At 44.6% G+C, this 21,698-nt stretch overlaps 1 protein-coding gene across 1 annotated transcript in view; it reads right to left on the bottom strand.

The window, feature by feature from the left end:
• Positions 1 to 9,794: 9,794 nt before the first annotated feature.
• PPM1L (protein phosphatase, Mg2+/Mn2+ dependent 1L) overlaps positions 9,795 to 21,698 on the bottom strand; it is a 239,563-nt gene continuing 227,659 nt past the window's right edge. Inside the window, exons 3-4 of the mRNA XM_028504523.2 lie at positions 18,964 to 19,125; positions 9,795 to 15,851 (exon numbers count right to left, since the gene is read on the bottom strand). Of these exons, the coding sequence (XP_028360324.1) occupies positions 15,505 to 15,851; positions 18,964 to 19,125 (509 nt within the window). The 3' untranslated portion in view covers positions 9,795 to 15,504. The remainder of the gene's footprint in view (positions 15,852 to 18,963; positions 19,126 to 21,698) is intronic.

The following is a 21,698-nucleotide window of genomic DNA, read 5'->3' as shown; positions in this document are numbered from 1 at the left end:
TTTGGTTCCCAGGCTGGTGCTCAATCCACTGAGCTACACCAGCCAGGGATGAACTTATTGTAAATAAAAAGTTTGAGATGCAAGTGTGTGTGTGTGTGTGTGTGCGCTCTGAACTGTGTGTGCCCTCCAAATTCTCAAGCCTCCCTTTCCCATCAAGATCCAAACAGAAGACTGCAAATCCCCATGAGGATACAAAAAGTCCCCAGAGCAATGTCTTTCAAGAAAAGCCCTGCAGCTTCCACCCAGGCCTTTCGGAAAGCATGCTTCTGTGACAGCCAATGCTGAGCCTGCTCCCTAGGGAAAGAGGCCCCGCTGGCCACATGGCAAGGCTGTGAGGAAGGAGAGATGCCCGGGCCAGCTCCCCATGCTCCTGTCAAGCCCTCTGAGGCACCAGGCCGGTGAGTGAAGAGCTCATTTGGGAGTGGAGCCTTCAGACAACTCCAGCCCCAACTGCAACAGCCCCCAGGTGAGAGCCTCCCGGTGGATTGCCAACCATTCACAGGACTATTAGAAATCCTGCATTTTGCTTGAAGCTATTCCAAGTTTTGGGGTGGTTTGTTACACACAGTTAAAATGTTTCTCATCAGGCAAATTCCCCATCCACTGTGGCCCTCCGTTATGGACTGAATGCGTCCCTCCAAAATACATATGTTGAAATTTATGTTATGAATTATGTAACATGAATATGTTAATGTCCAATGTGATGGCTTGGCAGGTGGGGCCTTTGGGAGGTAATTAGGTCAGGAGGGGCCTTAATGAATAGGAGTGTCTTCATTAGAACAGGTTGGAGGGCCGGCCTCTCCTTTCCCACCACATGAAGATGCATCAAATCTGCAGTCTGCAACCCAGAGGAGGGCCCCTGCCAGGACCCGACCCTGCTGGCACCCTGGGCGCAGACTTCAGCCTCCCGAACTGTGGCAAATAAACTCCCATTGTTTATAAGCCCCCCCCCACCCCGTGATACATTGTTACAGCAGCCTGGAAGGACCAAGACACCCTCCATTCCACGCCGGGGGGCCAAGTCATCTCTCCTCACATCTGGCCCGTTCTTCATGTTTCCAAGCCCTTCCTCTCGTTTCAGGTTATCAAGGATTAATTTCTAAAATGTCTTTCCATTTAGCCCTGCTTATGTTTTACTCTTGCCTTTCAGATCCTGTGGGAGGCAGGGCACAGGTGAGTGCTCTTTGTATTTTTCCCTGAAAGAGTCCATTCAAGGCATTTCCGAGATTTAAAATATCGATTCCCCACAAGATAAATTATGCCATTTTCTTAAAAGGCTGCAGCAGCTGCAGTGACGGGTCGAAATGCCACTCCTCCCCCTTCTGGCTACATATGTAGAAACTGGATGGAAACATGCAGGATGAAAATATACCAGAATGTTAACAGGAATTGCCTCTCAGCCACTTTTTCCTACGTTTAAAGCACCTTTTATGATTTCATTCTCAACAACGAGGATAAATTACTGTTAACCATACATGTTTTAACAATTATATTAACAAACTTAAAAGCAGGATCAGAACGTGTCATGGGGAAAGGCTGGTGGGGGAGGGCGGGCCGAACACTGAGCTTGCGGTGGAGCCACCTGCCCAGCCTGCCACCCCCCCCCCCCCCCCCCCGCCCCCTCGCGCAGGAGAGGCAGCCGGCCCACCAAGGAGGCCAGGGCTGGTTAACCTATCCCAGCCGGCGGGACCCCAAAGGGAGGTCTCCTGAAGGGCTCCTGCGAGAGAAGGGGGTGCCCCCTAATAACACAAAGACAAACAGGGAAGGCTCCTTTTATTTGGTCAGGTATTCTGCATGCAATGCAGAGATCCCCAGTACCAGGCTGACCCCACAAGAAACCACGGGCAGAATGCAGACGCCTGGTGTTCGAGGCGGCGGCAGAGATGGGGGTTGGGAGGGGCCTAGGCTTCATCTGCAGTTCAGAATAACCTTTATACTAAGTATGCACTGGTGTATATCATAAAAAGCCTTGAAATCAGGTAATATAATTTCCCCAACTTTGTTCCTCTTTTGTAATATCGCTTTGGCTTTTACGTGTCCTTTGAATTTCCACGAAAATTTGTAATTAGCTTGTCAATTTCTATAAAAGAGTTCCATGCTTTTGATTTGGGTTTTATTAAATATAAAACCTTGGGGAAAAGGCTATTGTAATGATGTTAAGTCTTCCAATTTATGAACATCATCTGCTTCTCCATTTACTTAGACTTTTTAAATTTCTGTCAGCAGTATTCCAAAGTTTTCATTGTAGCAGTCTTGCCTATGTTTCATTAGATCTATTCCTAAATATGTTATACTTTTGATGCAATCGGCAATGCTTTTTTTGTTTTTTATACACTAACACACACACAACTTAAGCGCTCAGTTCCATGAGCTCGGGCAGCTTTATACATCTGTGTCACCGCCACCTACAACAAGGTGTAGAACATTTCCATCATCTCAGAATGGCTCCCAACCCCCGTCCCCACCCGCACTGCGGAGCAACCACTTCCTGACAGCTAGCACTGTGGACTTGGTGCTGCCTGTTTGGACTAAGGGTACTGATGTAGTATGTGTTATGTTGCATCTTGCTGCTGTGACCTAACGTGATGTGTATGAGATTAATCCGTGTTGTTTTGTGTGTCAGGGGTTTATTCTTTTTCTCAGGGAGCGTTATTCCATTGTATGATTAAACAACAATTTCTTTATCCCTTTGGATTGTTTCCAGTTTGGGGCTATTATAGATAATACTGCTAAGAAGATCCTTGTTCGAGTTCTTTCATATCTTTATGTTTTCATTTCTCTTGTGTGTGCATCTAGGAGTGAAATTGCTGGGCCATGGGGTAGATGTGGATTTAACTTCATTACAAAACCCCAGAGTTCTTGAAAGAGTTTGTACCATTGTACTTTCCTACGCATTTTTTTCTTTTATGGTTCATACTTTTGTGTGTCCTGCCCAAGAAGTCTTTCTCTACACCAAGGCCAAAGAGATTTTCTCCTATGTTTTCTTCAAAAACTTGATGGTTTTAGGTTTTGCATTTAGGGCTATGATCCATCTCAAACTTAAATTTTTATTCAGAACCAGAGAGGGTTTGACATGCTTTTTTATTTTCCATACAAATATCCAGTTGTCTTAGCAACATTTAAAAAGAGACTTTCCCTGTTAGAGAGTGTTCAGTTCCTTTATAATGTAATTATTGATACGGTTGGGTTTAAGTATATCATCCTGTTACTTTTTTCATTTTGCACATTTGTTGCACTTTGCTACCTTCTTTTGAGTCGACTAATGATTAGTATTCCATTTAATTTTCTCAGTTGCCTTCCTAACTCTCTCTCTCTTTAAACAATTTTTTAAATTGGTTTCTTTAGAGTGGGGCTTCTCCACCTTGGCACTATCGACCTTTTGGGTCAGATAATTCTTTGTGGGGTGTGTTGTATTTTCTTTTTATTTAGCTTCCTTGTGGTTCATTGTTGATTCTGTATGTTGATGTTTTCATAAAATTTGAGAAATTTATGGCCATTATTTTTCACAGTTTTCCGCCTCATTCTCCTTCTTGTCTCTTTTTGGCATTTGAGTAATGTGTATCTTATATGTTTGAATGATGTGTGTCTTATACTGTTTCATAGTGTCCTACATGTCCCTGATGTTCCATTAATTTTTCTTCACTCTTTTTCTTACCTTTTCTTCAGACTGGGTAATTTGTTTTGATCAAGTGCGCTGACTCCTTCTTTTGCCATCTCCACATTCTGCTAAGCCAATCCAGTGAATTTTTCAGTATAGTTATTTACTTTTCTGAACTTTTCATTTTCCATTTCTCTTTCCTCATAAGCCTATAGTTGCCTTTAATTCCTTAAACCTATTTGTTATAACTGCTGTGAGTCTACTGAGACCAATATCTGTATCTCTAAGAGCTGGTTACTATTGACTGCTGGTTTTTTCTTGACTATTGGGCGTGCTTTCCCATTTCATTGCATGTCTGGTAATTTCTTAATTTTATTGTACTGGACAATGTGGTATGTTATAAATATGTGAAGACTCTAGATTTATCTTCCTCTGAAGAGTTTTTATTTTTGATTTTTATTCTAGTTAGTAGTTGGTTATTAGCTGATCATCTTGACCTTGTTTTTTGGAGGGTTCTGGGGAGGCCGGGGGGATGTGTTAGGGTTTATTTCAGCGGATCTGTGAATGTCTAGGGTGTTTCCAAGCCCCTCCACTCTGTGTGAATTCAACTTTCCAACTCCGTCTCCCTTGTGGATCTTGTCAGCACTTGATTTAGGCTCAGCTAGGCTGGGTCTGAAGTGTGCCTTAGTTTAGGCAATGGTCCTTACTCTTAAGGCACAGCTTGAGTGCCTCCGCTGGGTGTCTAAGTTGTTAACACTGTGTTTATGAGGTCTCTCCTCTCTGCTTGGGCCAGAACTTGATATTCCCCAGCAATGCTCCATCTCTAGTATTTCTATTCCACTCTCAATTCCATAGCAGCCACCTTCTGTCAAGCCTCGGAGTTTCACCCTGAGCACATGCAGTAAAGCCTTCATTCAGTTAAGGATGTGTGAGGGGTCTGTGCACTGACTTCTGAAGCTCCCCCTCTGCACAGCCCTCTACAGCTTTGAGCCACGTCACTAGCCCCAAACTGATTTCCGTACCTTCAGAGCAGCCCAGCTCGGACGGCACTCTCACTGGCTGTGCCGCAGCCAGAAAACGGTCCGCTCACAGGGAGCGCAGGCGACGATGGAACAACTTGGGATCCGACTCTCAAGGTTTGCTATCTTGCACTGCCTGTTGTCTGAAGCCTGAAAACAGTGGCCAATACATTATAGTTCATCCAGTTTTATGGTCGTTTACAGTAGATGATGGCCTCTTTCAACACCAGTGGATCAGTGAAAGCTGGGAGAAGGAGGCCCATAGACTCCCTGAGAACTTTGCATCTTTGGTGTGAACTGCTAAATGAGGCACCACTTAAATACTCACCGCCCTCGGATCCACGAGGTGCCACTAAGATGCTGATATGAAAGTCCTTTTCTGGGAAGCTACCATAGTCTGCTGTTGTGACCTCAGAAAACCAAGTGGATTATCACTACTGTGTTTCTAAAATAAAACAGGAGGGAGGGAGGGAAAGAAGAAGCAAAAGTGGGGCATTTGTAACCTGATTCCTTTTTCTCTGCATCTGTGGATGGCATTGGGAAAGAATAATTCTTCCAGAAGCCCAGATGACAAACATCCATCCTGAAGCTTCCAATCATATCCCTCATTTCTGTGTTAGACCTTTTCTACCCAGAAAAAGGAGCGGAAGACCAGAATTCATGGACTTCGTTTTCTACTCTGGCTACCAAATATTATTTTTAATGAAAAGGAGAAAAATAATGCAAGGCCACATTTTTCAGCTTTGCTACACCCAGTTCCAAATTCAGTGGTCTGGTGATTAACTCTTATTGTTTTCATCTGGGTGCCATATACACATATATTCCACTGTCCTCGAGTTCTCCAGTGTTCCTTCCTGTGTCCTGTGAACCCCCTCGCAGAGGGGCGTGCTCCTCTGAACCCTTCTCCCACAGGGGCAGCATGCCCTGCTGCTGGAGTTTACGTGTACATAGAGCGCATCTAACCCCGATCACTTCATATACTGGTTATATGATGTGAACTTGGTTGGTGAGGTGTAAAGTTGGGTAGATGTGTTAACAATAAATGACTTTCGTTGCATATATTTGTATACATTTTTTAAGTCCCTTGTTTTGAACCAGGGCAAGGCTTATTCCTGTTCCAAATGAAAACACCCAGTCTTGACACCTCCTATCTCTCCTGCTTCTGTTATGCTTCAGTCTTATGCTCCGCCCATGAACTGTCTTTGCTTTCTGTGATTCCAAAATCGGCAGCTACGCTCTAACTCAAAAGCATTAAGACGTTATAAAATTCAAGAGCAGACATTAGAATGGGAAAATGAGTTTAACCAAAGAAAGAAAATAGGAACAGAAAAAACCCTCAGCAGTTCCACATATAAAGTCCAATAACCTTAATGTGTTTATTTTTGCTTTAATCTTGTCATCAAGGGTGGATTTTCAGCTGTTCGGTTTGTATACAATGACACAGGATCAGTGACTGCATGAGCACATTGTCTCTACAAAGCTCAGCCTACCCCAGCACACCCCAAGGACCTGAACGACCACCATGCATCGAGTGGCCGCACACTGCTGTGCACATTGAGCTGTATGCTACACGGACAGTTTCGCTTTCTTTCAAATGTCTCTTAGAGACAAATATAGAAGAGTAGGTATAAAAACCTCTGAAGAGTACCACGAGTAATGAAGTTTTCCCAAGGTCCTGTTGTGTCTATTATGGATAGGTTTCAGAGACTAACTTACCAGAAAGCCTGATTGTTTAGAGCACTCATTTACCAGGGATTTAATTATTCAATACGATTTGAAGATTCCTAAAAGAAAGCGTTGTCTCATAAATTATGGATGCCGGTATCTTTTTATAAACAAACAACCTCTTATGGTTTTTAAAATAGCAAGAAAATGCTGATGGGATAGCTTTCCTGGTGTTGAACAGGTACAGTAAGAGCTTGTATAAAGTAACCGTTTCAAAATGCAGCAGAGAAAGGGATCAGAACTTTTGCTATATACCATTCAGGAAAAATGCTATTCAATTCTGTGGGGACGTTTTTTTCTCTTACCCTCTCCAACCCTCCTTTTCTCCTTTCCATGCTTAATAATTGGCCCCCACCTATGGTTTTAATCGTACCAAATCAGAAATCGGCCTGACTTAATTTGAATGTCCTTTTATACATTTTCATGCTTAAAAACAGAACAACAAAACCCCCACTTCTGATCACGAGATAGTCCACATTTTCTTTTCATTCACTTTCTATTCTTCTAATTCAATAGGATTCTAATGTAATTTGGCAACAGCAAGTATTTCTTGGATAAAGAAGCAACTGGCATGAACAGAGAGGTCTAGGGAGAATGGCCAGGCAAAGGACTTAGACAGCAGTGATGACTTCTGTGGTTAAAAAGTCTGGCGTGCAGGTCTGCTTTGCCACACAGAAAATAGATGCTGCTCTTCTTGTTCAAAATATCAAATTCAGATTCCATGTCTAGGTGCTGGAATGTCTAACGTAACAATGGGTACCAAATTTATGATTTTTTAAAAATCTGGCATTTAGTCTTCTTCTGTTCCTATTCGAAATCAAGAAATAATTGTATTCCTGAAATGTTTACTTTCTACATAGCAAATTCACTAGTTCATATACATTGGTGATCAACACTCTCCGTTCTAGCCTCTCTTTCGGAGCACAAGCATGTTTCACTAATAGCCTCCTGGGAACACAAACATGGGCCATGGAGAGAAGTTCTCCTTGTCCCCCATTCTCCTTTCTGTGCCTCTCCTTGCTGCAGAAGAATCCTGGAGGGAGAGCAACCCAGCTTTGGCCCTGTCCTGCTGAGCTCTGGCACTGCTGCTGCCCCCCTTGGGTGCCGTCTCCCCGGGACACCTCTGCCCCTGCCCTGGCCCCACCTTTTTTCTCACCTCCCCACGCCATCCTTGGAAAACTTAGGGAACTAAACATGGAGTAGTTGTCTGATGTAATTTGCTCAGATGTGTGCAAGATAGTCTTTTTACCATTCAGTATTATGTGTGGGAAAGAACTGCTCTGATTCTGCCTGTCCTCACAACTCTAAGCCCAGGGGAGGAAATCATGAAAGATGCCAGTTTTCACCCCATATGGCCGGGACTGAGCATCAAAGTATCTATGAAGCCTCCGTTCCAAATGCCAAGAAGGCAGGGATGGTGCCCGAGTGCTCACACTAGGTGCCTCCCTTAGACTGTCTCTGCTTGCCACAGAGAAGGGCTCAGCAAAAAGACATTAATAAAGGGAAGAATAAAATATACAAGCAGATTCACTTACAGCAAAAATAGTGACTTTCCCAATTCAATTTGTTCGTAAGGTAGATCAATCTGTTATATATGCAATGATGCTTATGTTAAAAGAAACACACCTTGCACACTTAGCATGTAGGAATTATGTATGCGAACACAGTTCACATTGCAGTGTTTTGGAATAGTTAACTGTTTCATTACTCTTTTCCAGGCCTGTCAAAATAATCATTCTTCTGAACCCACTAGAATTTCTTCTTTTGTTTTTGTTTTCTTTTCTGGCTGACCATGGGAATGTTGAGGCATTGCAAAACAGATTTCAACTCTGTAATCTGAATTGAATCTGTGTTAAGTGCTATAAATCAAAACCATTTGCTCTAGTAATTGAACAGCAAACTGAAGACAGTGTTGTAGATGTTAATATTTCGATGTGAACATGTACTTCAGATAAATTTAAAAGAGCAAACAATGCTTTCTAAAAGGGAAACTTAAGTTGTTTTTTTTTCTATCTTTGTATTTATGATTCCATTTTCTGAATATACGCCTGAGGTAAAAGGGCGATCAAGATGAATCACATAAAAACTGGCTGCGGTCGTGGAACCTAAATAGGGATATATTGGTTAAATATTTTATTCTAGAGAGAAGGAAGGGAGAGAGAGAGGGAAAGAAACATCGATGTGCGAGAGATAGATCGATTGCATGGTTGCCTCTCACTCACCCCCACCTGCAGACCTGGCTGGCAACCCAGGTATGTGCTCTGACTAGGAATCAAACCGGTGACCTTTTGATTTGCAGGACGGTACTCAGTTCACTGAGCCACACTAGCCAGGGTGTAAATAGGGGTATTCTTGCTGCAGGTTCCACGGTTCTAGATTTCCCCTCCGCCTTGGCAGGATTTTATACCTTTTCATTATTCAACTAAGTTGTTTGTCCTTACATATACTAAGGCAGATGGTAATTTAAAATGTGCACAAGATATCATTCTCTTGGGTTAGAGATATCTAATATATCATTTCTACAGGGTTTTCAAAAATATGAGCAAACATGACCATTGGCAGTATGTGGATTAGAAATATCTCCAAGAAGCAAGAACATTAAACCACTTGGCAGTTTTAGTGAAATTTCTGTTTTAAATTGAATACTCACTGGTAGTCATGTTGGCACGTGGGAAATTACCAGTGTGTTAAAGCTCACGTTCAGCTGTAGCTGTGACTATGTTGATCTGACCCCAGTTTTATCTGGGCACTCTCTATAAAATGGAAGGTATCACGTAGTCTACTGTATTCTTTTTTAAAATTCTAAAAAAGTGTATTTCCTCCTAAAAAATGCATCAGTCCTACGGATTCAGGGTAAAACTATGTCTAGGATTTGGAAAGTGAACAGAATCTAGGACAGTAAAGCTAGGAGAGCAATGAACGAGACCACATGTATCCATTTTCATTGGGGATGCATAAAGTAGGGACTGTAATTTTACTAGCTTTACAAATAACTCAATGTTAATTTTCTTACTTCCGTGTTAACTCTTTAATATCAGAAATCATGATTCATGACATAATAAAATACCATGTCTCCTTAATTTAAAATATTTCCTTTTATATATTATTCTCCTTTGATTTTGTCTTTTACATTTTTTTTTTTTAAAGATTTTATTTATTTATTTTTTTAGGGAGGGCAGGGAGGGAGAGAGAGAGAGAGAGAGAGAGAGAGAGAGAGAGAGAGAGAGGGAAACATCAATGTGCGGTTGCTGGGGGTTATGGCCTGCAACCCAGGAATGTACCCTTGCTGGGAATTGAACCTGGGACACTTTGGTTCCCAGCCCACGCTCAATCCACTGAGCTACGCCAGCCAGGGCTACATTTTCTTAAAAGTGTTTCCTTTACATTCTGACTTTGGTCACCTGGGCATTAGTTTTGCATTGTTTTGATTAAAAATGTTCCAAACTGTTTTCCTTAAATGTGAGTCTGACTGTGCCATCAGCCTGATCAGAAGGAGCATGAGATTCTGTCTTCATTAACATGCCAGCAAAGCAGTGGCCAACGCGGTAAATGGGAAGACTTGCATTTGAACAGGTGCCAATGGGAACAACTGCCTTCTACTAATCTATGTGCTGGTGTCAAAATTCACTATTAAATATAACCTGTGAATAGTAAAACTCTGATAATCCAAATTTTAAATAATCCACTTCTCACATTTTTAATATCTGGGTATTCTAAAGGTTTTTTCCCAATACCTTTGCTTTTGCATCAACTCATTTTAAACTATGCATTACCTGACTAATCTACAAATCTGCTGAGACAATGATGCATGACATCACCTTTAGCCTGTGGATTTCCTCATGACGAAAGGTGACGGGTACACAGTCCCTCTCCTACAGAGGCAGCTGGTAGCCCAGGAGGATTGTCCTGCTCCCTAACTGGCCCCCACCGCAATCTGCCACCAAGCCTGTACAGTAAGCTGCTTTGCTCAGAGCTCGGGACTCTGGGTTCTGGAGGTTTTTGACATTAATTTGGATTTGGCAAATGTCAGAGGCCAAGGTATATTTAGAGCTTCTAGAACAAATGGAACCACACCTCTAATAATCTATACCTTTGCTGCTTGCTGCTTTTGGGTGGGGTTTTAAATTGTGACAATGCCTATGATGATTTATGAACCGAACAGTGACATGCTCTCTTCAGAGTCCTTAACTTGCACTTGTTCAAGTGATTGTACACATGATGATGTGGTTATTACTAAACACATAAATATTATTGTAATCAACTCTTGGTTAAACAGGTTTCAGCTTAACACTAGGAAACAGAATTTGGACATCTAGAGGGCGGGTGTATTCCCAAATATTAGATGTGATTTTAATTAATGACTTCACCCTAAATTCCCTTTGTATCACGTTTTCAACTAGCTTGGTCTCCTCTGTTCTTTTGGGATTATCCTTCAGAGTTTCTCAAACCCATTGTCCAAGTTGAGAGTGACAATAAGCCTGACCTTTTAGGTGAGAGGTAACCTGACAAACCTAGTTGTACATATAACATTGTGAACGGTGGGACAGCATGGGGCCGGGGTTTTAGAACAAATGAGCTTTGGTGGATTTAAAATTATTTCATTGAACCTGGACTGAAGGACAGAGGGAAGAGTAAATAAATGTTAATAGTTTATAACTTTTTCCTCATTTTCTATTATTTTTAGTATTTTTTACTCCCACGTAGTGATGTGATGTAATGTAAAAATATTTACCATGATTCAGTCTGGATGGCAAAGAGAAGTTAAAACAGCAACAACGGAAAGCTCTTGGAACGAATCCGAGGAATCCCCAGGTCGGCAAGGCTCCTGCTTACCCCCCACACCAAAGTAGGGAGAGGACGGTTAGCGCTTCAGGTAGGATGGCTGGGCGCCTGCTACCCAGGGGAGGCTGCTGCTAACCACATTACACGATCCTCTTTCTTAATGCCTCTTCCCTGAACAGGTCAGGCTCTTACTCGACAGGACTAGTGCCTCCAAATTGCAAATTATATCCCAATTACAAAGAGTCAAAGTGAATGAGAAAACACTAATATGTACATATATCAAAATTTCTCAGAGTGGGTCCTATGGAACATGAACTCCTTGGGATGTTATTAAGCATGACTTAAAAAACGTTTCTGTGGTCAAATGACTCCAGAAACCACCAAGCTAACTAAAATGACATCTGTGGTGTGCCCCTCCCCCCACCATTTACATTAGAAGCTTTGATGGGCATATACATGTGCTAACTTTCTAAGACAGCGTGTTTTCCAAACCTCTTTGATCCTGAAACCCTATACATAGGAGAGCATCCTTGGAACGTGTGTTCTGTGGAACTCACTTTGGGAAACGCCGGGATCCCACTTCTCCTGTAGTGTGCAGCTGACTAGCTCCAAGGTCTAGATGTCAGTGGTTTCACCCCAGGTAGTAAATAGGCCCCAGTGTGTATCTAACAGTCATGTCATCTCTGGGTTAGGAATGCTGGTGTGATGAGCTAAGGCGATTTGGGGGGATATTAAGGGAAGATCAGTCTAATGATGGGTTAAAAGGAAGAAAAAATTTCCAAAATCATTGGAAATAATGTCTCATCCAGAGTATGTATTGCTATATTTTCAAGTGCACAATGAAATGTTGCCCTTTCTAAACCTTTTGCATTGACATAGTTGCAAGAAAGTTTGATCTGGCAACAACTTGGGAAGAAAATCGAGGCATCTACCTGGCAAAGAAAAAAGTGACTGCTGCCTTTGTGAATCCTTCATCTATTGCCAGATATCCAGTGATCCAATTCAACAGTGTAACCAATTTCCTAAAATTACTTTAGGTAGGATTAAAACAATGATGTCCCCACTCTCATACAATCCTGCTTGCACAAAAAGTACGTGAGCTGACATCATTCCAGGTGTATGAAGTAAGGCCTGTTTTAAATGATCCAGATTGCATGTGCTCCTTCACGCTATAAAACGCTCTCTGTGATTCTCTCATTACAAGAGATTATAGACAAGATTCAAGAGGACAGCATCTTTGATCTAATGCAGGAAGAGCATGTGGCCACTTGTAACCAGCAATGTGTACATACGTGTATTAGAGCAGCGACTTCAGAGTTAAGTGCCTTGGACTAATTGGTCCCATAAAATCAATGCAGGTCTTGGGAACTAGCTTTAAAGTTTTCTGTGTAAGTATTGTTTACTCCTTTGATTAGAGAATTGGAAATACGATGAATTAAAAAAAAATTTCCCTGTCTTCACCCTCCACACCATCACCCAAATCGCAATCCCCATTAAGGACTGGACCAGCAGAGCGGTGTGGCAGGGCAGAGCGCACCGAGGAGACCCTGGGCCTGGCGTCCTGCTGGGGGCTCATAAACATGTGGTCATTCATTCCCAGCTTCATTTCTAAAAGACTATAAAATCATCCCTAATTTGGCACCATGGGGGCTATTGGCAAGGCGAACTCGGGCTACAGAAGTCTGGGCAGCCTCGGGGCATCCAGGGCTTTGGCAGTGCTATTTAGGGAAGCTTCACATGCAAACTTCTCAAATCAACTTCCCTAATAGCTAGATGCCCCCTTCCCTGTCCCTAGAAAATGGGAGCAGCTGTGAGCCACAAGGCACCCGAGGGTGATGTCTGCAGACCCCCAACAGCCGGAGGAGGGTCTGGGGGGGAGAGCTCTGAGACAGGGGAGGAAGCAAAATATTCTGATAGTAAAAACAGGTATTAATTGAACTGCTGCTATTTTGCCTGGAACTTCTATCTTTTAAAAACCTACAAGCCAAAAGGAGAGGACAATGGCAGAAAGGGAACAGGAAATACACATACTACTTGGTTCAGGTCAGAAGTGAATTCATCCTACAAAGCAAAATTCGGAAAACACCCTGGGAACCTCAGTGAGAGGGGAGGTCATGCCCCGCGGCCCTCGGCACCAGCGGCCGAGACACTCGGCAGGGCCCATGCACCCTGGTTTACCGACTCTGCAGCCTTCCTGTCTCATCTCCACCCAACAACACTGTTTTCACCTTAGACAATCACAAAGACCACGGCATTTAAACATGTCTTTTTCGTGTGACTATGAATTTGGGGGTTAAGTTAAAAATAAAAAAGGGAAATTGACAGTCGCCATAAAAAGGAAGAAATTGCTTATTCCTGAACTCGAGTTAGATGGTGGGCTTCAGTCACTCTCCAGAGTCAGAACACCCTGCGTCTCCAGGCAAACCCCACCACCTGGCCTGACCCTCCCGCCACCTGCCTGACTGTCCAGTCACTGACGACGGTCAGCCCATCTCCCACACCCCCTCTGACTCCCGGCCCAAACACCCACATCCAGTTGTTCTGTGTCTCTTAATAGGCAAATCCCTCCCTCTAAATGGTGGTAGATATTTTGTACTAGAACATTCTATAGCTAAAAAAAAAATTCGAGGTTATAATTCTAATGTTACAGTTTACAAAAGTAAGCAAATCTCTGGGAAAACATTACTGATCCTCCTAGTCAAAGAAAGGCAAGTGCTTGGAGGACTCAAGGGAGATGGCAGCCCTCGGTCACCAGAAGGGAACCTTTCCAACCCCCCAGGTTCTCTGGAATCTGCTTCAGAAAAGCTCCACCGCTGGAGGAAGGCAGGGGAGGGCCCCAAGGGCAGGAGGTGCCAGTGAACGGGGCCTTCGAGGAGCTGGAAAGACAAGTGCAGACTCGAAAGACAGAACCAGGTGGATCCCCCGGTACTTCAGACACCGGGGTGCGGGAACGCAACGAAAGTCCTGTCTGGCTGTTTGAGTCACCATGGTCAGGCGAACAGGATGACTGAGCATTTTCTGTCGACTGACTTATAAAATACTGAGATTAGAAATGTGACTTTGGTAATAGGAAGCTCAAAGCAGCAAACCTGGCCCCAAAATAACTCTGGGCAGATTAACAGTACAAGTCTGAGCTGGGATTCCCAAACAGCTTTGTTGTCACCAGATGGTTTGCCTGGGGAAAGCCACCCGCTGGGACAGGGGTTTGCAGCCAAACATTAAGAGCTACTGCTTTCCACCACCACAGAGAAGCACGTACCAGCAGACCACCAAATTCCAGAGCGTGGCTGGGAACTCCGTACTGAGCTTCAAGGAACACACCTGCAGTTCTAGGCTGCTGCTTCTTGGAACACTCACTTGAAAGCTACTAGAACAGGAGCACAGGGTGGTGGGGGGGGAGGGACAAAAAGCATAAAAACTGGCAGCTGGAGTGTAGGTCAGGGTGGGAACCTCACCAGCTTCCTCTCCCAATGCAAACAACAGACTCCTCAAGGGAGACAGTGACTTAGCCATTATTTTCCTCTATCTATCCTTAAAGATGGAAGGAATTATGATATTATGATTTGATTTTTTGACTTCCCCTAATAGGTTTCTTGGCAATGTAAGACAAAAAAAAATCACGGTGTCTGGTTGTGAAGTTTAACAGCTGCCTATTACTTAAGGACGTAAGCAAAAGGTTAAGGTCATGCACAATTAGGATAAACGCACAAAGACTGGTCAGGTGGTACACAAAGTCTATTTAACTAATGAAGGGAGTGAGGGGAAAAAGGGTGTTTCTGCCGTGCAGGCCGCCTCTACCTCCCACTCCCCTCAGTCTCCTTGAGCAGCCGTGGAGTAGCAAACCCTTCTAAATCCACTTCTGGGCAGAGCCGAGCTGAAAACCTGGGCTCCGGAGGACAAGGCATCCTCAGGGCAGCTCGGCCTTCAGCAAAGGGCCCTGCCACCCTGGCTCACAGGCGACACTGTGGCCCGTCTCCTGCGGCTCTGGGAGGCCTGCCCTGCTCACTACTCCAAAGAGGACACACAGTCTGAGGCCTGGGAGGCCCTGGGAGGGGTCTTGAAAAGAATCTTATGAGGGAGACTATATCGCACATATGCCATTCACTTCATACATGTGAGTCTACAGCTATGTATTTATATATTTTGGACATTGGATGAAAGAATTGGAGAACATGAAGAAACCTCTTCCAGCCTCTCAACTACGTCGGCCAAGAGCACCTCTGTTCGTCATCACTGAGTAGAGACTTACAATGGCCAGGGAGGGGGAATCCCACGTCTGGGATGATGATCCTAACCGTAATTCCCACTTCTTTCACTACATTAAAAGAGACGAGTGTGTCTAAAGTCCCTTAGTCTAAGGCAGTGGAGACCCCAAAGGGTTCACTGCTCTTCTGTTTTGCTGCTATTCCTGAACTTCACCACCATGACCGTTATATTGTCGGGGCAGCCTCTGTAAAATGACTGTAAAACTATGCTCTTGGCCCCAAAGTGAGGTTCATCCAAGCGCTCCTTGATGAATCGAACAGCTTCTTCATTGCTGAAAGCATCCCAGAGGCCATCGGATGCCAAGATCATGAACTCGGGCTGGAGCTTGTCCAGGTCAAAGGTCAGGATATCTGGGTCTGGGATGACCACGTTCAGATTTTTCAGTGGATAATCCCCCAGGGATCGAGACATGGCCAGGATTCCCTGGACCCTCCAGGAGCCATTGAAACTGATGAAACCACCTGGAAAGAGAATGAACTCATTAGCCTGACCGACAACCTCATACACCTGGTGTAGTCCAGGCCCGCGCAAGAAAGACTTGTCCCACGTGCTCCCCTCACCCCACCCTGGGGCTGCCAGGAAAGAACAGCAGCCCTGCTGCACGGCTTGAGGTCTGACCCTCTACCAGGAGGCACTCATGCCCTCATTCTTAAAAGACTTTAAGAAAATATCAATAAGAATACTGAGGGTAAGAAATATGTATGGATCGGTTTTAACTTAACAACAGCTTGATAGCTCAGTGATTGACAGGAGGGCACACTAGGGTGGAGATTGGAGGAGAATGGCAAAAGGCAGGTGGGCAGGTACCAGAGACAGCCACTGGGATCCATATTTTAGCTTGGGATGCCTTTGGCTGTGCCTGTATAGATCTCAAAACAGCACCCCAAATAGGATCAGGATTAAAAAGTAAGGTGTATATTTTAGCACAGTGTTCCAAGGCTCAGCTCTCGGGTCAGGCTAGCTTCGTTACTTCCAGCTATGTGTGACTTTGGATGAGAAGCTCTCTCTCTCTCTCATCAGTTTCCTTGGCTGCAAAATGGGGATGATAATAGTACACATTCCATTGTGTTGTGAGAAATAAAGGCATTATTCCATATAAATCACTTAGTATAATCCCTGAATATAACATGCACTCAATATTATATATTATTATTTTTCTTTAATTAGAACTTTGTCCATTCACCTATTATTTGTCAGATAGTTATTAAACGCATACTCCATGTGAGGCAATTTGCAGGCTATAGAGTTATATGAGATCCAGACCTTTCTCTAAAGAAGTAGACAGTCTGGCAGGAAATCAAATCCACATGTACTAACACTCACAAGCACAAAGCAGTATTCTTGCCAGGAGAGCCTGGCACCTGCAAATGCTGTCGGCAGATGAGGAGGAAGGGGCAGTGTGCAGTTGTGAGGATCAGGGAGGAGTGAATGTTGAAGCCGGGCTGTGAGCGATGGGCAGGACTTCTGTGGGCAGGGATGCATGAGAACACGCCAGGAAGTGCGGTGGGACGGGAAGAGTGCGGGCGGTGGAGTCAGCCGGTCTCAACTCCGGCCTCACCATTCACTGGCCGTGTGTCATGTATACACAAGCCTTTTGGAGCCTCCGTTTTCTTGGTTGTAAAATGATGACATAATTGACCTCACAAGTAGGGAGAGAAAGTGCACGTAAATTGCTAGGTGTGGCTCCCAGCACTGAGTGATATCACACAATGGCAGCGGGTGCCCCTGTTGTTGGAAACAGCACCAGGAATGGAACCAGAAAGACCACCAGGTGTTTGGCCCAGACTGGTTGCAGCGAATTATCACACAAAAAAGGGGGAGATGGATGTCCCAAAAGGAAAGCTGAGGTCAGGGAAAATCCACATGAAGGTAATGAAACCAATCGTGGTCACTTCAGTTTTGCTATAAACCACCCCCTGGACAGGTTAGATCCAGCTCCTCCAAGATGTTTCCAAATTTGCTTCATAAGGCATCCCTGCAGGGCAGGGTGGAGGTGGTGGATGGCATGAAAAAAGGAGGGTAAAACAGGAGTGACATTTCAGAACAGTGATGGACACTAAGATGACATTTCCAGGTGTATCGCATACACAGCCTTGCCTACGCTTACACAAGAAAAGGCTAACTGTATCTCAATGCAGGGTCGCCATGGGCTCATGGGAGACGGCGTCCTTGTAAGTAAGGAAGCCAGAGCATTTCACTCATACTGCCTGCTGCCCATCAAAGCTTGATAGATGCTCCTGAAACATGGTTTACTCCATCCCATTAACAGAAAACTCGACCCAAGCTTTCATTAAAAATTATTCTGCATCACATGCAGTCACTGAAGCAGGAGGGAGTAATAAAATCCAACACTTTTTGACTCAATGGTACTGCTTCCTACTGCGAAGACTCAAATGCTGATTAGGTTCTGGGCAGCAGCTGACCTGTAGAGACTCAGAGTCAACCTGCAAATTACCCCTGGCAGCAGGGGCCCGTCCTGGCCAGAGACCCAGGGCACATGCCCACCCCCACAGCCGGGCCTCCAGCGGGCGCATCATGCACGGCACACAGGCTGCAGCTGTGAGTGTGGAGAGGCCAGGGAAGGGTACCTCCTGTCCACAGGCCGAAAAGAACTGTAGCCCGCAAATCTCATCATGAAAATGAAACCATCAATTGATAACCTTCCTTCAAGTATTCGACCTTCGTGAGCCTACACAGACCACCTCCTGACACTCGCTATTCCCTCACCTGCTTGCTCTCTTTCCATAACAGTTTTCACCTGGTAATATCTCACCTTGTAATACTCTAGATAATTTACTTGTTTTATTTATTTGTTAATGTCTATTACATCCCCCACCCTCATCCCAATTCCAGAATGTAAGTTTATACCCCCAATCCCTAGTTGTTGAAAAAAATGAATACACAAGGGAATCTCACCCCTCAAAATATGTCCTTATACCAGGTACTGAGTGAGGTGTGGGATGATATAAATAAACAGAACAAGCTCTTGCCTCAAAGACCTCACAGCTGGGAAGGCAAGACAGATAAGAGAGCTATACTTTATAAAAGGCGGCCGAGAGGCCCACATAGGATGCTGGGGAAAGACTGAAGAGGCACCTAACCCAGCCCGGGGGAGCCCGTAGCTCAGGGTGCCAGGGAAGGCTTCTAAAAGGACACCCCTAAGCTCAGTCTCACAGTCACGTAGCTGTTGTCTGCTAGGCAGTGAAGACAGCACTTGCACAGGCACAGAGGCATCAGAAACAGGGTCCACTCGGGGAGTGGTTAGTAGTTTGGCACAGCTGGAGGGAAGCAAGATATTGCAAGCAGGGGCCTAAAGATCTCAGTAGCCTTGAAACTAGTAAAGGGCTCCCTTTGGCCCTTTGGAGTCTTTGGCCATGAAGCAGAGCAGATTCAGCGGCCATGTGTTCGATAGGCAATGTTGTAAGTCCAGCCTCGGCTACCTCAGCAGCAGCCTCGGTGCTGGTCCACTGATCACCAGTTACTAAACACCTTATGCCCCGGGGGCTACCCAAGCAAGGCCCCCATCCACCCAGCGAGACAGGAGACAGCGCTTGGGGGCAATCACAAGCTCACCAGCTCTCTTTATCCTCTTTCTTTCCTTCAGCTGGTACGGCTTATGATCATGAGACAAAGGAATGGCGTTCCCGTCCTTGTCACAGAGGACCCCACGGGAGTCACCCACATTGGCCACGGTGAGGTCTTTATCTGATAGCAGAGCAATCAAGCACGTGGTACCTGGAAAACAAGAGAGAGGCAACGCAGGAGGTCAGCAATGCCTAGGCTGCTTCGCGTGGTAACTGGATTCTTCAGTCATTAAAACCGTTCCTGCCGGGTGCGAATTTGACTCCAGCCACTCGGAGAATGATGGCTCGCTCGCTTCAACAACACTGATCAAATCTGACAGTCAATTTTCTTAACCGTGTTACAATGTCACTGAAATAGGCTAGGATAACATTATCACTTTCCCACATCATTTTTGTCTCTGCTACTCTTAATTTAAACACACATCACATTTTAAAAGGTTAGAGAATCCAAATCGGTTTGAAGCCTCAGGCAATTAATACATATTTTCTGCTTCTCGCTGGTGCCGAGTTTCTGTGAAGCTCCATTTGAAAGTGGGGATGATGTGGGGCAGGGGGTTCCCCAGCTAGACAGGCCCGGAAGAGCCAGTGAGTGACAGAGGCCCGCAGCCGGACCCCACAGAGCCACGGGGAGCCACGAGGAAGCTGCCTGTACAAACTCGCCTGTACAGTCTGGCAGGAAAGACCAGGGGTCAGACACAGGTCAGCTCGGGGTATGACGGAGGCAGACAGTCAGGCAGAAGCAAAAAAACCTACCGTGATGGCAGAGATGAGGCCTCAGTGGACAGGAGGTGGGGGTGGGGTGGTCAGAGTCAGACGGAAGCAACACTGAAGGCCGGCTCGCCTGGAGCCCGCATGATACACAAAGAGACGAGCTCTCGTCACATCCTCCTCTGAAGGAGAATGGATAAAAGCAGATAGAGCTGGACAGTCCGGTGTGGTTGGAATGGCCCGCATCACTGCCTGGAGCCCTCTGTCCAGCTCCTCTGCTTTCTCCTCCCTCCCTTTTGACAATGAGCTGAGTATGCAAATACCTGCTGCAACCCTGTAAGCTCTTGCACCAAAGCGATAATGTCTTTACTTGCTAAAATTATTCATCAATTAGTCTTCATTAATATTTAACCTCCTCGTTAAGAAAAGTCATATTCTGTAACAGAATATAAATTGCATCTAAATAGCTCTTTAGTCTGCATGGAACAACACAAAAGACTGAATTCTTAAATAGACATAAAGAGTAAATCAAGAGCAAGGAGAATAATTAGCATATTCAGTTATTATAGTTCTTTTTGAAATTCCATTCTTAAGCCTGTTTCAACCCCAAACTGTTTCTACCCTGATTAGAATTGGAAACACATGAAATGTTGGTCAACTCAGGATTTCTGATATGAAAAGCCTTGTGGAAAGAAAAAAGAGATTAATTTTAGGGACTATCAAAGCAAATCACAGATCTTTTACCTTAGAATGAAAATGTAAAAACAGGAACTCATACAATTACAATTTGTTATTCTCCGTTTTTGATATTTGTATTTTGGTCTTCAATCATCCTCACCTTGCCCTCAAGCGTCTGATTGGGTTGACATGTCGAACACAATCAAAACATAAATTCTCCTACAAGGCACATTCTTAGGATTTGAAAGATGAAATAGAAATGTTATGTTACTGAATACTACGTACTTGGGGCATTGTGTCAATATAACTCCCGGAGCTGTCTCTCTGGAAGGTCCTCTTCCCTTCTCACTCTGCATGTTCCTACCCTTTGCTCCCACTGTCGTCTGGGTCTGTGCCCTTAGCCTGACTGACACTGCTGAGGTCCAAACTAACTGCCTAGGAGGTGTTTCCATTTGCCTGTATTACCAAGGATCCAAGGAAAGGCTTTGGAGCCTCCATGTAAGGGAAGCAGAGGCATCCGCTGGGCTGAACTACGAGCCCCTTCCCCACCCCCATTTCCAGCTCTCCGGCCATCATTAGCTGTCTTGGACTTCCATGTAAGATATTTCTCCTTTGTAAAGATGGGAGAGGTCATTCTTATAGTGAGGAGGAAAATGGAAATGTGATTGTATATGTGATTAAGAACCACTTAAGGGTTTTATGCAGGACAGTGACATCATGAGATTTGTGTTTTAAAGATCACTTCAAAGGCAGTGTAGAAGATAACCTGGAAGCAGAGAAAACAGGTGGGGTTAATGAGGATTTGAATTAACATGGTAAACAGAGAAATAGAGCAGCGATTTTCAACCGGTGTGTCACAGGACTTTTTAAAACATGCAACACCTGACTATTTAGTCGGGGCACTGACCTCTTTTCCCTTAGATCAGGGGTGTCCAACTCATTTTCACCAGGACCACATCAGCCTCGGGGCTGCCTTCAAAGGGCCGAATGCAATTTTAGGACTGTACAAATGTAACTACTCCTTAACTAGGGGCAAGGAGCTCAGCGCTGCCACTGGGTAGAAACAAGGTGCCGGGCCAGATAAAACAAGGTGAAGGGCCAGATTTGGCCCGTGGGCCTTGTGTTTGCCACCTGTGCCTTAGATTGCCAAATTAAAAAAAAATGACAACAGCCAATACAACAATAGCCATTCAGTGTGAATGAATCAACATTATATCTGTTTTGGGGGGGGAGGGGATTGGTCACATAGGCAAAAAATATATTTTTTGGTGTGCCCCAGAATTTTAGTAATTAGTTTGTGTGTGCCATGAGATGAAAAAGGTTGAAAATTGCTGGATA

This window comes from Phyllostomus discolor, chromosome 2, assembly GCF_004126475.2.
Source record: "Phyllostomus discolor isolate MPI-MPIP mPhyDis1 chromosome 2, mPhyDis1.pri.v3, whole genome shotgun sequence".
Classification (NCBI taxonomy): domain Eukaryota; kingdom Metazoa; phylum Chordata; class Mammalia; order Chiroptera; family Phyllostomidae; genus Phyllostomus; species Phyllostomus discolor.
The sequence above is the reverse complement of the archived record's forward strand: the minus strand, read 5'-3'. Positions and strand labels throughout refer to the sequence as shown.